The sequence below is a fragment of the Armigeres subalbatus genome, chromosome 1 (genome assembly GCF_024139115.2).
Source record: "Armigeres subalbatus isolate Guangzhou_Male chromosome 1, GZ_Asu_2, whole genome shotgun sequence".
NCBI lineage: Eukaryota > Metazoa > Arthropoda > Insecta > Diptera > Culicidae > Armigeres > Armigeres subalbatus.
The window spans coordinates 32,790,153-32,807,639 of NC_085139.1; the positions used below are offsets into that span (position 1 = coordinate 32,790,153).

The 17,487-nt window shown below is 45.5% G+C and overlaps 1 protein-coding gene across 1 annotated transcript in view; it reads left to right on the forward strand.

Moving 5' to 3' along the window:
- LOC134223573 (delta-1-pyrroline-5-carboxylate dehydrogenase, mitochondrial) overlaps window positions 1–15,125 on the forward strand; it is a 58,183-nt gene extending 43,058 nt beyond the window's left edge. The window contains exons 2-7 of the mRNA XM_062702757.1: window positions 2,074–2,550; window positions 2,617–2,788; window positions 2,929–3,116; window positions 3,197–3,787; window positions 3,844–3,962; window positions 13,915–15,125. Of these exons, the coding sequence (XP_062558741.1) occupies window positions 2,074–2,550; window positions 2,617–2,788; window positions 2,929–3,116; window positions 3,197–3,787; window positions 3,844–3,962; window positions 13,915–14,030 (1,663 nt within the window). The 3' untranslated portion in view covers window positions 14,031–15,125. The remainder of the gene's footprint in view (window positions 1–2,073; window positions 2,551–2,616; window positions 2,789–2,928; window positions 3,117–3,196; window positions 3,788–3,843; window positions 3,963–13,914) is intronic.
- Window positions 15,126–17,487: the final 2,362 nt, after the last annotated feature.

Below are 17,487 nucleotides of genomic sequence, written 5' to 3' on the forward strand. Positions count from 1 at the left end.
TGTGCCTTCACTAAATGGAACTTCAACATTGCCAGCAATGATTATCGACGGTATAATAAACTTCGTTACAAACATTATGTTCATTTCACGCAACAAAATCTCCGACGACACCCTAAGAAGTTTTGGTCTTTCGTGAATTCTAAAAGGAAGGAAACTGGACTGCCATCAAGTGTTTTTCTCGATAACGACATTGCGCTGAATACTGAGGAGAAATGCAGCCTTTTCGCTAAACACTTCTCAAGTGTATTCTCGAGCTATTCGCCTTCTCAGGATGACACTGATAGAGCTGTGAGTGGAGTACCTAGTAATGTAGTGGATGTGGATGTCTTTGATATAGACGTTCAAATGGTTCTGTCAGCGATACGTCAGACCAAATCATCATTTTCTCCTGGACCTAGCGTTTTTACATCGGCCGTGCTGAAGAAATGCTCTGGTATTCTAGCTGTTCCACTTTGTCTACTATTCAACCTATCACTCCAGCAGTGGAAATGCTCTACTATGTTCCCAGTTTTCAAGAAAGGTGACAAACGTGATGTGAAAAACTACCGTGGCATTACATCACTCGGAGTGGAGTCGAAAGTGTTCGAGTCGCTGATGAACGATAGAATGTTCGCTGCCTGCAAAAATTACATCAGCCCCTATCGGTATGGTTTCTTTCCCGGCCGATCTGTGGAAACGAATCTTACCAGTTTTACTTCGTTTTGCATAAAGAACATGTGTAAAAAATTCCGAATAGATGCCATTTACACCGATCTAAAATCTGCCTTCGACAAAGTTAATCATGACTTGCTGCTTGCAAAACTAGAAAAAATGGGCTGTTCTTTTGCATTATGCACTTGGCTCAGATTATATCTGGTTGGACGCCAAATGTCGGTCAGTATTGGAAACAATTCGTCCGACTGTTTCTCGAACCTTTCTGGAGTTCCACAAGGTAGCAGCCTTGGACCATTGCTATTCTCGCTTTTTATAAACGATGTAACCCTTATACTGCATCGTGGAGGTATGCTGCTGTTGTTTGCCGATGACCTTAAAATGTATGTAGTTGTCCGAGACCTCACTGAATGCTAAGAGCTACAGAACCTTCTCGAAATCTTCCATGACTGGTGTACTCGGAATATGATGGTTCTGAGCATTCCGAAGTGCTGTGTCATAAGTTTCCGACGAACGAATAATTTCATCCAGTTTGACTACAGTATTGCTGGTTCTCAACTTCAACGGGTTGATCATGTTAAAGACCTAGGAGTTGTTTTGGATGAAAAGCTTACCTACAGCCGCCACTTCTCTGATACCATCGATAGGGCCAATCGCCATTTTGGGTTCATGTTTTAAATCTCCAATGAGTTCCAAGATCCGTTGTGTTTCAAAGCACTGTACTGCTCTCTGGTAAGCTCAATACTAGAGTTTGCATCTACTGTTTGGAATCCTTACCAGGGTGTATGGAGTGAACGGTTCGAAGCTGTCCAAAGAAGATTCGTCAGATATGCTTTGCGCCACCTTCCTTCGCTGTCGTCTACTCGGGTTGGATACTCTAGCCAAGCGGAGGAATGTGGCTCAGTGTGTTTTCATTGCCAAGCTTTTATCATCTGAATACGATGCTCCTGAGTTGCTGTCGAGGATCAGTTTATACGCACCTGTTCGGACGCTTCGAGCGCGAGCGCTGCTACACGAGGAACCACAAGCTACTAATTATGCTGCAAACAGTTCCATTGTCGCCATGATCCATCGCTTCAACGAAGTGTCCGATGAATTTGATTTCAACATCTCTACATCCAGATTTCGCTGCCGCTTGCTGAGCCGTCTTTAATATTTTTATTGTTTGACCACCATTAGATTTAAGAATTTCATGTAGACAACACAGTCCGATGAATAAAAAAAATACAATTACAAATACAAATCAGTCTCTGTTGTTGAGTGACTACTTTACAAAAATTCAAAAGACGAACACACGTTGCAAATCCAATATTTCAAATGCATTTATCAGAATTGTTGTCAAACAGTATGATAAATTTCCTTTCGAAATATGCGTGACACAGGCCTCATCTATTCTTCCACTTTTTTCCCATTCTAACACAGGTACGGCGTCCGCTGCATAGGCTCGGTGGTGCCCGATGCCAAAATCCCGGAATACCCCCTCGTAAACGAACCCGTACTAGGCTACAAGAAAGGATCCAAAGAGCGCAAAGAGCTCGAAGCTGCCCTCAAGAAAACCGCCTCCACCGTCGAAGATGTCCCGATCGTCATCGGCGGCGAAGAGTTTCGCACCAACAACGTGCGGCACCAGGTTATGCCGCACAACCACAGCCAGAAGATTGCCCAGTTCTACTGGGCCGACAAGAAGCTCGTGGAGAAAGCCATCAAGACTGCCACCGAGACGCAGGTCAAGTGGGACCGCACACCCATCAGCGAGCGAATCAAGATCTGGCAGAAGGCTGCCGACCTTATGGCTGGTCCGTACCGGGCAGAACTGAACGCCGCCACCATGCTCGGACAGGCCAAGACTGTGATCCAGGCGGAAATAGACTCCGCCGCAGAGTTGATAGATTTTATTAGGTAACGTTGATTAATAAAATGTCTCAATTGCTTTCTGCATTTCTTACGGTGGTATTTTTTGCTTAGAATGAATACCGTCTATCTGAAGGAAGCCAGCAAATACCAGCCCATTAGTGAAAACAGCAAAGTGACAAAGAACTCGATCAGATTCCGTGGAATCGACGGATTCATTGCTGCCGTCAGCCCGTTCAACTTTACCGCCATCGGCGGTAATCTAGCTTACACTCCAGCTTTGATGGTAAGTAAACTATTATTTTTTGATCGTCCTTAGGTCATTTAGGCTTTTGAATTTCCAAGTATGTTCACTAAAATAACTAGTTCAATGTTCAGGAAGGTGTCTATTTCGACCATTAAACATTTTTTTTCCGCCCATTGTAGGGCAACGGAGTTCTGTGGAAGCCATCGGACACGGCTCTCCTCTCGAACTACATCATCTTCAAGATCATGCGCGAAGCCGGCGTACCACCCGGTGTGGTCAACTTCATTCCAACCGATGGTCCCGTCTTTGGTGACACAATCACCGCGTCGCCCCACCTGGCGGGTATCAATTTCACCGGTTCAGTTCCGTAAGTGTTTACGTTTGAAACCTGCCTTTTTGTTCTTTTGCTTGGTTGGCCTCGAAACAACATCAAGTTCAATTCCACAGCACCTTCAACCGGCTATGGCGTCAGGTTGGAGAGAACATCAACATCTACAACAACTTCCCCCGGTTGATTGGCGAGTGCGGTGGCAAGAACTACCACTTTGTGCATCCTTCCGCCGATGTGCAGTCGGTTGTGAACGGCACAATTCGATCTTCGTTCGAGTTCTGCGGACAAAAATGCTCAGCCTGCTCGCGCATGTACGTTCCCGAATCGCTGTGGCCCAAGGTCAAGGAAGGTTTGATAAAGGTACGCGATACCCTGAAGATTGGAGACGTAACGGACTTCTCCACCTTCACGTCGGCGGTGATCGACGATAAGGCATACAGCCGTATTAAGTCGTACATCGACCACGCCAAGAGTTCGAAAAACCTGCAGATCGTTGCCGGTGGTAAGTGTGACGACAGCAAGGGATACTTCATCGAACCGACGATCGTGCAGTCGACCGACCCGACGGACAAAATTATGGTTGAGGAAATTTTCGGCCCGGTGCTGAGCATCTACGTATACAAGGACAAAGAGCTGGATCAAACCATGAAACTGGTTGGCAACTCGACGAGGTTCGCCTTGACCGGAGCGGTGTTCTCCAAGGATGAGTATGTTTTCGAATCTCGAGGCGAGGATGCTCATTTTTATTCGACTCTTTCCACAGGGCATTCCTGAAGCGGGCTTTGGAAGAATTCAAACTGACTGCCGGTAACTTCTATCTCAATGATAAATCAACTGGATCGGTGGTTGGACAGCAGCCGTTTGGCGGCGGTCGAATGTCAGGTAAGTGCCGGATTGGCCGGATTAGATAAGGGGTAAAAACATTTTACCATATAGAAATTTCAAAAAAAGAAGCTTAGAAATGGTTTATTTATACAGTGATATTCCGATTTTATCACCCCATGGGGAATGGGTGATGTGATGGGTGGGTGATAAAATAGGAAATGTGACAAAATCGGATTTCAGTTCATTTTAATTCATTACACAAATAATAATCAGTTTATGCCTTGGAAAGGCAAAATGCGTGGTCGAAAAAGCTTACAAAATGCTTGACATGCACTCAGAAATGGTTCATAATAAACCATATGCGCTAAAAGTTGTTTTATGAAAATCATTGTTTGCGAACGAGAACGACAAAATCGGGTCAAAAACGTATTAAAATCGGGTGTAAACAAAATAGGCGAGTAACAAAATCAGATAAAAAATGTATTTTGCTGCCTTATTTTAACAGTCGATTTTTATGCGAAATATGCTTATGAATTCAAAACGTTTCACTCCAAAGACTATGGGGCAGACAAAAAGGTTTAGATAGGCCAAATTCTGTCTAAATCCCAATTAGCACAACTTTGCATTCAATAACCCGAAGTCAATAAAACCGGATTCATAAGACACAGAAGATTTTTTTTGTCAAACGCAGTTTCTGATTTTATTTTTAAAAAATTTAAAAAAAAATGCTCCACATTCCTAACGAAAACTCAGGTTTATTAAATAATGCATTTTCCTACAGTTTGTAGTAGAACAAAATGTATAAATATCGTAAACGAGCAATTATGATAATTGTAGTGCAAGTCGTGTGCAATACTGGAGTTTTCCAAGGTCCCCACGTACAAACCGAATGGTAAACTGGTTACAAGAAGCCCGCCCACTACTAGGCTTCCAAGCCTCTTGAATGAAGGCTTCCGAGCCTCTTGAAAGGAGGCTTCCGAGCCTCTTGAAAGGAGGCTTCCGAGCCTCTTGAATGAAGGCTTCCGAGCCTCTTGAAAGGAGGCTTCCGAGCCTCTTGAAAGGAGGCTTCCGGGTCTCTTGGAAGGAGGCTTCCGAGCCTCTTGAAAGGAGGCCTCCGAGGCCTCTTGAAAGGAGGCTTCCGAGCCTCTTGAAAGGAGGCTTCCAGGCCTCTTGAAAGGAGGCTCTGAGCCTCTTGAAAGGAGGCTTCTGAGCCTCTTGAAAGGAGGCTTCCAGGCCTCTTGAAAGGAGGCTGAGCCTCTTGAAGGAGGCTTTGAGCCTCTTGAAGGAGGTTTCCAGGCCTCTTGAAAGGAGGTTGAGGCCTCTTGAAAGGAGGCTTCTGAGCCTCTTGAAAGGAGGCTTCCAGGCCTCTTGAAAGGAGGCCTGAGCCTCTTGAAAGGAGGCTTCTGAGCCTCTTGAAAGGAGGCCTGAGCCTCTTGAAAGGAGGCCTGAGCCTCTTGAAAGGAGGCTTGAGGCCTCTTGAAAGGAGGCTTCTGAGCCTCTTGAAAGGAGGCTTGAGGCCTCTTGAAAGGAGGCTTGGAGGCCTCTTGAAAGGAGGCTGAGCCTCTTGAAAGGAGGCTTCTGAGCCTCTTGAAGGAGGCTTCTGAGCCTCTTGAAAGGAGGCTTCTGAGCCTCTTGATGGGAGGCTTCCAGGCCTCTTGAAAGGAGGCTTCTGAGCCTCTTGAAAGGAGGCTTCTGAGCCTCTTGAAGGAGGCTTGAGCCTTTGAAAGGAGGCTTCTGAGCTCTTGAAAGGAGGCTTCTGAGCCTCTTGAAAGGAGGCTTCCTGAGCCTCTTGAAAGGAGGCTTCCAGGCCTCTTGAAAGGAGGCTGAGCCTCTTGAAAGGAGGCTTCCGAGGCCTCTTGAAAGGAGGCTCTGAGGCCTCTTGAAAGGAGGCTTCCAGGCCTCTTGAAAGGAGGCTTCTGAGCCTCTTGAAAGGAGGCTTCTGAGCCTCTTGAAAGGAGGCTTCTGAGCCTCTTTGAAAGGAGGCTGAGGCCTCTTGAAAGGAGGCTTCCAGGCCTCTTGAAAGGAGGCTTCCGGGCCTCTTGAAAGGAGGCTTCTGAGCCTCTTGAAAGGAGGCTTCCAGGCCTCTTGAAAGGAGGCTCTGAGCCTCTTGAAAGGAGGCTTCTGAGCCTCTTGAAAGGAGGCTTCTGAGCCTCTTGAAAGGAGGCTTCTGAGCCTCTTGAAGGAGGCTTCCAGGCCTCTTGAAAGGAGGCTCTGAGCCTCTTGAAAGGAGGCTTCTGAGCCTCTTGAAAGGAGGCTTCCAGGCCTCTTGAAAGGAGGCTTCTGAGCCTCTTGAAGGAGGCTTCTGAGCCTCTTGAAAGGAGGCTTGAGCCTCTTGAAAGGAGGCTTCTGAGCCTCTTGAAAGGAGGCTTCTGAGCCTCTTGAAAGGAGGCTTCTGAGCCTCTTGAAAGGAGGCTTGAGCCTCTTGAAAGGAGGCTTCTGAGCCTCTTGAAAGGAGGCTCTGAGCTCTTGAAAGGAGGCCTGAGCCTCTTGAAAGGAGGCTCTGAGGCCTCTTGAAAGGAGGCTTCTGAGCCTCTTGAAAGGAGGCTTCTGAGCCTCTTGAAAGGAGGCTTGAGCCTCTTGAAAGGAGGCTTCTGAGCCTCTTGAAAGGAGGCTTCTGAGCCTCTTGAAAGGAGGCTTCTGAGCCTCTTGAAAGGAGGAGGCTTCTGAGCCTCTTGAAAGGAGGCTTCTGAGCCTCTTGAAAGGAGGCTTCTGAGCCTCTTGAAAGGAGGCTTGAGCCTCTTGAAAGGAGGCTTCCAGGCCTCTTGAAAGGAGGCTTGAGGCCTCTTGAAAGGAGGCTTCTGAGCCTCTTGAAAGGAGGCTCTGAGCCTCTTGAAAGGAGGCTTGAGGCCTCTTGAAAGGAGGCTGAGCCTCTTGAAGGAGGCTTCCAGGCCTCTTGAAAGGAGGGCTGAGCCTCTTGAAAGGAGGCTTCTGAGCCTCTTGAAAGGAGGCTTCTGAGCCTCTTGAAAGGAGGCTTCCAGGCCTCTTGAAAGGAGGCTTCCAGGCCTCTTGAAAGGAGGCTTTGAGCCTCTTGAAAGGAGGCTGAGGCCTCTTGAAGGAGGCTTCCAGGCCTCTTGAAAGGAGGCTCTGAGCCTCTTGAAAGGAGGCTTCTGAGCCTCTTGAAAGGAGGCTTCCAGGCCTCTTGAAAGGAGGCTTCTGAGCCTCTTGAAGGAGGCTTCCAGGCCTCTTGAAAGGAGGCTCTGAGCCTCTTGAAAGGAGGCTTCTGAGCCTCTTGAAAGGAGGCTTCTGAGCCTCTTGAAAGGAGGCTTCCAGGCCTCTTGAAAGGAGGCCCTGAGCCTCTTGAAAGGAGGCTCTGAGCCTCTTGAAAGGAGGCTTCCAGGCCTCTTGAAAGGAGGCTTCTGAGCCTCTTGAAAGGAGGCTTCCAGGCCTCTTGAAAGGAGGCTTCTGAGCCTCTTGAAAGGAGGCTTCTTAGCTTCTTGAAAGCAGACTTCCGAGCCTCTTGAAAGAAGGCTTCCGAGCTTCTTGGAAGGAGGCTTTTGAGCCTCTTGAAAATAGGCTTTTAAGTCTTTTGAAAGGAGACTTCTGAGCCTCTTGAAAGGAGGCTGAGGCCTCTTGAAAGGAGGCTTCTGAGCCTCTTGAAAGGAGGCTTGAGCCTCTTGAAAGGAGGCTTCTGAGCCTCTTGAAAGGAGGCTTCCTGAGGCCTCTTGAAAGGAGGCTGAGCCTCTTGAAAGGAGGCTTCTGAGCCTCTTGAAAGGAGGCTTCCAGGCCTCTTGAAAGGAGGCTGGAGCCTCTTGAAAGGAGGCTTCTGAGCCTCTTGAAAGGAGGCTTCCCAGCCTCTTGAAAGGAGGCTTCCCAGCCTCTTGAAAGGAGGCTCTGAGCCTCTTGAAAGGAGGCATCCAGGCCTCTTGAAAGGAGGCTTCCAGGCTGAGCCTCTTGAAGGAGGCTGAGGCCTCTTGAAAGGAGGCTTCTGAGCCTCTTGAACGGAGGCTTGAGAGCCGCTTGAAGGGAGGTTTGAGGCCTCTTGAAAGGAGGCTTCCAGGCCTCTTGAAAGGAGGCTTCTGAGCCTCTTGAAAGGAGGCTTCCAGGCCTCTTGAAAGGAGGCTTCTGAGCCTCTTGAAAGGAGGCTTCTGAGGCCTCTTAAAGGAGGCTTCCAGGCCTCTTGAAAGGAGACTGGAGCCTCTTGAAAGGAGACTTGGGCCTCTTGAAAGGAGGCTTCAGGCCTCTTGAAAGGATGCTTGAGCCTCTTGAAAGGAGGCTGAGCCTCTTGAAAGGAGGCTTCTGAGCCTCCTGAAAGGAGGCTCTGAGCCTCTTGAAGGGAGGCTTCCGGGCCTCTTGAAGGGAGGCTTGAGGCCTCTTGAAGGGAGGCTTCTGAGCCTCTTGAAAGGAGGCTGAGGCCTCTTGAAAGGAGGCTTCTGAGCCTCTTGAAAGGAGGCCTGAGCCTCTTGAAAGGAGGCTTCTGAGGCCTCTTGAAAGGAGGCTTCTGAGCCTCTTGAAAGGAGGCTTCCTGAGCCTCTTGAAAGGAGGCTTCTGAGCCTCTTGAAAGGAGGCTTCCAGGCCTCTTGAAAGGAGGCTGGAGCCTCTTGAAAGGAGGCTTCCAGCCTCTTGAAAGGAGGCTTCTGAGCCTCTTGAAAGGAGGCTTCCAGGCCTCTTGAAAGGAGGCTTCTGAGGCCTCTTGAAAGGAGGCTGAGCCTCTTGAAAGGAGGCTTCTGAGCCTCTTGAAGGAGGCTTCCAGGCCTCTTGAAAGGAGGCTTGAGGCCTCTTGAAGGAGGCTCTGAGCCTCTTGAAAGGAGGCTTGAGGCCTCTTGAAAGGAGGCTTCCAGGCCTCTTGAAAGGAGGCTTCCAGGCCTCTTGAAAGGAGGCTTCTGAGCCTCTTGAAAGGAGGCTCTGAGCCTCTTGAAAGGAGGCTTCTGAGCCTCTTGAAAGGAGGCTTCTGAGCCCTCTTGAAAGGAGGCTTCCAGGCCTCTTGAAAGGAGGCTTCTGAGCCTCTTGAAAGGAGGCTTCTGAGCCTCTTGAAAGGAGGCTTCTGAGCCTCTTGAAGGAGGCTTCCAGGCCTCTTGAAAGGAGGCTCTGAGCCTCTTGAAAGGAGGCTTCTGAGCCTCTTGAAAGGAGGCCTGAGGCCTCTTGAAAGGAGGCTTCTGAGCCTCTTGAAAGGAGGCTGCTGAGCCTCTTGAAAGGAGGCTTCTGAGCCTCTTGAAAGGAGGCCTGAGCCTCTTGAAAGGAGGCTCTGAGTCTCTTGAAAGGAGGCTCTGAGCCTCTTGAAAGGAGGCTTCCGAGTCTCTTGAAAGGAGGCTTCGAGCATCTTGAAAGGAGGCCTGAGTCTCTTGAAAGGAGGCTTCTGAGCCTCTTGAAAGGAGGCTTCCAGGCCTCTTGAAAGGAGGCTTCCTGAGCCTCTTGAAAGGAGGCTTCCAGAGCCTCTTGAAAGGAGGCTTCCAGAGCCTCTTGAAAGGAGGCTTCCGAGCCTCTTGAAAGGAGGCTTCCGAGCCTCTTGAAAGGAGGCTTCCGAGCCTCTTGAAAGGAGGCTTCCGAGCCTCTTGAAAGGAGGCTTCCATGCTCTTGAAAGGAGGCTTCCGAGCCTCTTGAAAGGAGGCTTCCGAGCCTCTTGAAAGAAGGGCTTCCGAGCCTCTTGAAAGGAGGCTTCCGAGCCTCTTGAAAGGAGGCTTGCGAGCCGCTTGAAAGGAGGCTTCCGAGCCTCTTGAAAGGAGGCTTCCGAGCCTCTTGAAAGGAGGCTTCCGAGCCTCTTGAAAGGAGGCTTCCGAGCCTCTTGAAAGGAGGATTGAATGATTTGGTCATCGGTTTCAACTTGTGATGTCGAAGACGCTCTGGAAGAACGTCGGATTAAATGATTTAGTTATCGGTTTCGACTTGTGATGTCGAAGAGGGTCTAGAAGAGCGTCGAATTGAATGATTTTTCCGTCGTTTCCGATTTGTCATGTCGAAGACGCTCTGAAGGGGTGTCGGATTGAATGATTTTCACATCGGTTTCGATTTGTAATGTCGAAGACGCCCTGGAAGAGCGTCGGATTGAATGATTTGGTCATCGGTTTTGACTTTTGATGTCGAAGACGCTCTGTAAGAGTGTCGGATTAAATGATTTGGTCATCGGTTTCGACTTGTGATGTCGAAGACGCTCTGGAAGAGCGTCGGATTGAATGATTTTTAAATTGGTTCCGATTTGTGATGTCGAAGACGCTCTGAAGGGCGTCGGATTGAATGATTTTCACATCGGTTTCGACTTGTAATGTCGAAGACGCACTGGAAGAGCGTCGTATTAAATGATTTGGTCATCGGTTTTGACTTGTGATGTCGAAGACACTCTGGAAGAGCGTCAGACTGAATGATTGGGTCATCGGTTTCGACTTGTGACGTCGAAGACGCTCTGGAAGATTGTCGGACTAAATGATTTGGTCATCGGTTTCGACTTGTGATGACGAAGACGCTCTGGAAGAACGTCGGATTGAATTATTTTTCCATCGGTTCCGATTTGTGATGTCGAAAACGCTCTGAAAGGCGTCGGATTGAATGATTTTTTCGACTTTTAATGTCGAAGACGTCGGATTGAATGATTTTCACATCGGTTTCGACTTGTAATGTCGAAGACGCCCTGGAAAAGCGTAGGATTAAATGAATTGGTTATCGGTTTCGACTTGTGATGTCGAAGACATTCTGAAAGAGCGTCGGACTGAATTATTGGGTAATCGGTTTCGACTTGTGATGTCGAAGACGCTCTGGAAGACCGTTGGACTAAATGATTTGATCATCGGTTTCGACTTGTGATGTCGAAGACGCTCTGGAAGAACGTCGGACTAAATGATTTGGTCATCGGTTTCGACTTATGTTGTCGAAGACGCTCTGGAAGAACGTCGGACTAAATGATTTGGTCATCGGTTTTGACTTGTGTTGTCGAAGACACTCTGGAAGAGCGTCGAATTGAATGATTTTTCCGTTGATTCCGATTTATGATGTCTAAGACGCTCTGAGGGGGCGTCGGATTGAAATGATTTTTCCATCGGTTCCGATTTGTGATGTCGAAGACGTTCTGAAGGGCGTCGGATTGAATGATTTTCACATCGGTTTCGACTTGTGATATCGAAGACGCTATGGAAGAGCGTCGGGCTGAACTATTGGGTCATCAGTTTCGACTTGTGATGTCGAAGACACTCTGGAAGAGCGTCAGACTGAATTATTGGGTCATCGATTTCGACTTGTGACGTCGAAGACGCTCTGGAAGATTGTCGGACTAAATGATTTGGTCATCGGTTTCGACTTGTGATGACGAAGACGCTCTGGAAGAACTTCGGATTGAATTATTTTTCCATCGGTTCCGATTTGTGATGTCGAAAACGCTCTGAAAGGCGTCGAATTGAATGATTTTTTCGACTTTTTATGTCGAAGACGTCGGATTGAATGATTTGCACATCGGTTTCGACTTGTCATGTCGAAAACGCCCTGGAAAAGCGTCGGATTAAATGATTTGGTCGTCAGTTTCGACTTGTGATGTCGAAGACACTCTGGAAGAGCGTCAGACTGAATTATTGGGTCATCGATTTCGACTTGTGACGTCGAATACGCTCTGGAAGATTGTCGGACTAAATGATTTGGTCATCGGTTTCGACTTGTGATGACGAAGACGCTCTGGAAGAACGTCGGATTGAATTATTTTTCCATCGGTTCCGATTTGTGATGTCGAAAACGCTCTGAAAGGCGTTGGATTGAATGATTTTTTCGACTTTTTCCATCGGTTTCGATTTGTGATGTCGAAGACGCTCTGAAGGGCGTAGAATTGAATGATTTTTAACATCGGTTTCGACTTGTAATGTCGAAGACGCCCTAGAAGACCGTCGGACTAAATGATTTGATCATCGGTTTCGACTTGTCGGACTAAATGATTTGGTCATCGGTTTCGACTTATGTTGTCGAAGACGCTCTGGAAGAACGTCGGACTAAATGATTTGGTCATCGGTTTTGACTTGTGTTGTCGAAGACGCTCTGGAAGAGCGTCGGATGGAATGATTTTTCCGTTGATTCCGATTTATGATGTCTAAGACGCTCTGAGGGGACGTCGGATTGAAATGATTTGGTCATCGGTTTCAACTTGTGATGTCGAAGACACTCTGGAAGAACGTCGGACTAAATGATTTGATCATCGGTTTCGACTTGTGATGACGAAGACGCTCTGGAAGAGCGTCGGATTAAATGATTTTTCCATCAGTTCCGATTTGTGATGTCGAAGACGCTCTGAAGGGCGTCGGATTTAATGATTTTCACATCGGTTTCGACTTGTAATGTCGAAGACGCCCTGGAAGAGCGTCGGATTAAATGATTTAGTCATCGGTTTCGACTTGTGACGTCGAAGACGCTCTGGAAGAACGTCGGACTAAATGGTTTGGTCATCGGTTTCGACTTTTAATGTCGAAGACACTCTAGAAGAGCGTCGGATTGAATGATTTTCACATCGGTTTCGACTTGTAATGTCGAAGACGCCCTGGAAGAGCGTCGGATTAAATGATTTGGTCATCGGTTTCGACTTATAATATCGAAGACGCTCTGGAAGAGCGTTGGATTGAATGATTTTCACATCGGTTTCGACTTGTAATGTCGAAGACGCCCTGGAAGAGCGTCGGATTAAATGATTTGGTCATCGGTTTCGACTTATAATATCGAAGACGCTCTGGAAGAGCGTTGGATTGAATGATTTTCACATCGGTTTCGACTTGTAATGACGCCCTGGAAGAGCGTCGGATTAAATGATTTGGTCATCGGTTTCGACTTGTAATGTCGAAGACACTCTGGAAGAGCGTCGGATTGAATGATTTGGTCATCGGTTTCGACTTGTAATGTCGAAGACGCCCTGGAAGAACGTCGGACTAAAGGATTTGGTCATCGGTTTCGACTTGTGTTGTCGAAGACGCTCTGGAAGAGGGTCGGATTGAATGATTTGGTCATCGGTTTCGACTTCTAATTTCGAAGACGCTCTGGAAGAGCGTCGGATTAAATGATTTGGTCATCGTTTCCGACTTGTAATGTCGAATACACTCTGAAAGAGCGTCGGATTAAATGATTTGGTCATCGGTTTCGACTTGTGATGTCGAAGACGCGCTGGAAGAGCGTCGGATTGAATGATTTTTCCATCGGTTCCGATTTGTGGTGTCGAAGACGCTCCGAAGGGCGTCGAATTAAATGATTTTCACATTGTTTTCGATTTGTGATGTCGAAGACGCTCTAGAAGAACGTCAAACTAAATGATTTGGTCATCGGTTTCGACTTGTGATGTCGAAGACGCGCTGGAAGAGCGTCGGATTGAATGATTTTTCCATCGGTTCCGATTTGTGATGTCGAAGACGCTCTGAACGGCGTCAGATTTAATGACGGATAGCTCGTTTGGCGGAATTGGGCCACACAGACCGTAATATAGGTTTCGACAATCACCCCCACTGTGATCGCTGTCTTTCGTCCTGTATTTTCGTCCAGCATTTCATTGCAAGACTAAATTTTATTGTAATTAAAATCTCTAAGTTCCCTTTCTGTTGAATTATTTTATTTTATATTTTAACCTTGCCTATGAAAGGTTCCTAGGTTGGGTGTAAATGTCACCTTTTCCACTCCTTCTCCTGTCAGTGACTTTCTTTGCCCTGGCTGAAAAAGACTGAAATATGAAGGAAATACTAATAATCGAGGAAGACCTTAAACTTTTGGCAGGAGCATATCATCACTACTTTAGTGATAAGAAAAAATCAGTTTAATTTACCTCATTCAGTAATGGTATTGAAAAAGTGCAGATTTAGGATCTTGTTCCCATATTTAGTATCAAATTTTGTCAGTTCAATTTCTACTAATTTAAGTGCAAATATTTAGGCAAAAGTTCTATTCTAAAAGGCAAGTTCTATTCATTATCTTTCGAATGAGCCGTGAAGATCGTGAATCCGATGTAAAAAAAACAGAGTTCTGAGTAAAAAAAAATTCGTTAAAACATGGTCACAAACTTCTATTCTTTCTATTAATCAACATCTTGTAGAATCCCTAATCTGACGATGCTAACTTCTCTCGATTCCAGGAACCAACGACAAGGCCGGCGGTCCCCACTACGTCCTCCGGTGGTCAACGCCTCAATCCATCAAGGAAACCTTCGTCCCATTGAACGAAGTCGACTATCAGTATATGCGCGAGTAAGCACCCGTTGCCGACACGCGCTGATGTGATTTGAAAGAACAAACCTTTCTTCATCATTTAACCATCCGTACCCTAGGTTTTGTAGTTTCGTAGTAATTTTTTGTCTTGTCTCGAAAAGAAAGATAAGAGATTGAATCCCTTCATCTTGTACCGAAACCAAAAGCACCCTTCCTAGAAGTATTGTTTAGTAGGTAACCCTAGATCTTGATAACGAAAATAAGTCTCCGATCACCGACAGATATGCGTGCTTCAGAGGCCAAGTGATATACGACGCTCGAATTGAGTTTCATCTTATGTAACCCTTACGTACCATTTTAATATTGTACTAATACAAAACCATTTGCCACTACCCGCTTGATTTGCTGCTACTCCCGCATTACAATCCCTTGACTTCAGTTGGTTGCTTTTCTTAAGTTTTTAAACGGAACTTGTTTGTCAAAGCTTTTATATTGCCATCATTTTAAATTCATACAATCGACAATATGATGAAATGGGGAGGTAAATTCTATACAAATAAGATAATTATTTTGATGATCTGAGACAGTATCGGAAGTATATAACCCATACGCTATAAAACTCATAAATCTAGCTGTTGTTACTGGAATGAAAGTAAGATCCCATCACCGGACAACTGTCCCCAAAAACAAATCAACAAAAAAAAACAGTAATTCGATCATTAACCGACAGAAACATGAACTAGCTGTTTTGTTGGTATTGCATTAAACTAATCACGCCACATACCAGCGCATACCATTTTGATCCACCATGTCTATGCAGCACGGCACATTAGTCACGGCTTAAAATTCAACACAAGTACACACAAAAAAGACTCACGCATCTGATGAGAACGATCGAAATTTAACTAACCATGTGCTGATATCGATGCGAAAAATAATAATGTTATAGTGAACAGAGGTAACTACCGTGTAGTGGACACGGCTATGGTTCCCGGGGAAATGTCCTCTATCCAAGCGCTAATAGACGATGGATGTTTGCGAGATAAACCTAAGAAAGCATCAATGGGGTCAATCTATGATCAATACCTAGCGTGTAAGCAGAATGGAAAATCGAGTTAATAAATGTTTCAAAACTAAAGCTTTTGTGTGCTGGAAATGTATAGAAAATATGAGAAAATCGAAATCTTTTCAATTTGTTTACAAAATTATTGTTTTGGGAAAACATAGTTAATAAACATTAACTAAATCCAGTATAAAATACTGAAATTGGTATTGAATCAAGATAATCATACTGTGGTTTGTGGGCAATATAATGAGACTAAAAAAAAACAGGTAAGCATGGAATTCGAACTTAGGGACGCCGAGTGAAAACCTGTTTATTTAATCACTTCTGCATTTCTACTTCCCATATTCCTCCCATAAGCGATCTTAGAAAGATGCGGATTTACTTCACTTACATCGGAGTTCATTAACAGTGTATGAAACTGAATTCAACTAATATACTGCAGTTACCTGCATTTAATAAAAAGCCCATGTTCAAGCTTTATCAATGACGGAATAGAGAAGTCCTACTGTAGTAGATTAGTAGCAGCCTCATAACAATTGCCGTCATAACATACCAGCATTTGTGGTCGAATATGCATATGTATTCTTGTGAATTGCTTCGCACTTATTGTTTTTAGCTACTGTCATATATGTTAAGCTAAAAATGTATGCCATTATGAAGTCTATAAAAATGGCAAGCAGATAGGTCAGAGGAGAGAGTCCGTCTCCAATCCTTGCGACTCGCAGTCCAAGCAACACAGTCAGATCGTCACCTAGTTAGATATTCTCGAGTCGACAGTTGAGGGGGTTAGAAGCAGAGGGGTGTAAGTGACATTTTGGTCAAAATTGAGTTGACTACAGCAAAACATACTTTGGTTCTCGAGCTTTGCGGCAATATGTTGATATAGGCTGTACGATGTTTATCAAAAATGTGAAAATTCACAGAAAATTAGTATTTTTTTAGCTTCCATACAATTTCTATGAAGAGAAAAAATATTGAAAAACTTTGCACCCATTTTTCTCAAAACCAACTTTTTGTCACTTACACCCCTTTGCGTTTGACCCACTCAGATAAGTTAAAATCCAAGTCGTGATCAAAGTTAGATCGGATCTCCGTTAGTCCAGTTAAGTTCAATACAGTCCATTAGTAGAAGAATAAATTGTGTTTCAATTAATAACAGTGTCGTTATTAGTGTGAAGAAACTATAAGAAAACTTGATCATATTACTGGACAATTATCTCCAAAAAGAAGGTTCAAACCCGACAATCAGTCAATTACGAACGCTGATATGTGCGTTAACATAATTTGGTCCTTCGAGCCGGATTGTCGGAAAACACAAAAGTGAAGTTATGAGCTAATTGTTAATTGCCACATGATCACTGATTATTCTCCATGAGGGAGAACAATGGGACACGAGCGTCCTCATCATCAATTGTGTTGCTACCAACAATCGTCAAGTTCGATAATTTTCGCGGTTAAAACCAGCGTGAGTGGACAAGTGCGTGTGTTAGTTAATCATGGTTTCGCTGCCCATTAAGTGTACTTGTGTTGCGGCGAAAATAAATCCAAACCGATTTCTCGAATACGAAAATTGAAAAATAATCAAGTTATACGCAAATGCTCAGAAGATTTTGAACAGTGGAAATCCATCTTGCTGTGTGAGAACAAAAAGCATTTCGAACAATATCGCGTAGTTAGACCGTCAAATCACCATTTTGTTGACTGCACAATGCGCCATCTTCTACTAAGTGTAGTTTCCGTGATAAAACTTCATGTTCCGAATATTGCACAAAAAGTATGATTTGGGTAAATTCCTACCTATTCGTCATCCCGCACAACCTGATTTAAGAAACTTTGGATCTTGAAAGAGCGAAAATGATGAAATGTTGACCGCAGCTCCCGGTAACGCGTGGCAACTGTCACTGTACCGCATGGAAGAACAAACACAAAAACTCCTTCGTTCATCGTCGTCGCGCTACTCGTCTATTGTTGAGAAAACTTTCGTTGGTGAATGTGTGATTCCGCATTCGTTCGAGTCGGCATCAAAATGGCAAAGGAATTCGGAGTCCCTACAAGTGCATTGCGGAACTATGAGACTAGTGCAGTTGCATTTCTCGGTGAAGTTATGGACAAAATTGAAGTCCACCGGCAGTTCGTTGAAGAAGAAAGTGAATTCTTGCGCATTTCTTTGTCGCTCCTAATGCAATGGAGAAATCGTATTTTGGCCGAGTGCAGAGTGCTCAAAATGGATGTGGCAGAGCAGTTAGATGCTACTACTCAAATCGACTATGTTATGCAAGCAGTTCTACAAAAGTTACGAGGAAGCCAGAAGACAAGTGAAAGTCCACCCGAAAAAGTGGATCCGGAGGAAGAAACCGACGTAGAAGCGGACTGCAAAACGGGAATTTCGAAGAGAAACGCCGATGAAGCTGAGAAGAAGAAGAAGCAAGACACC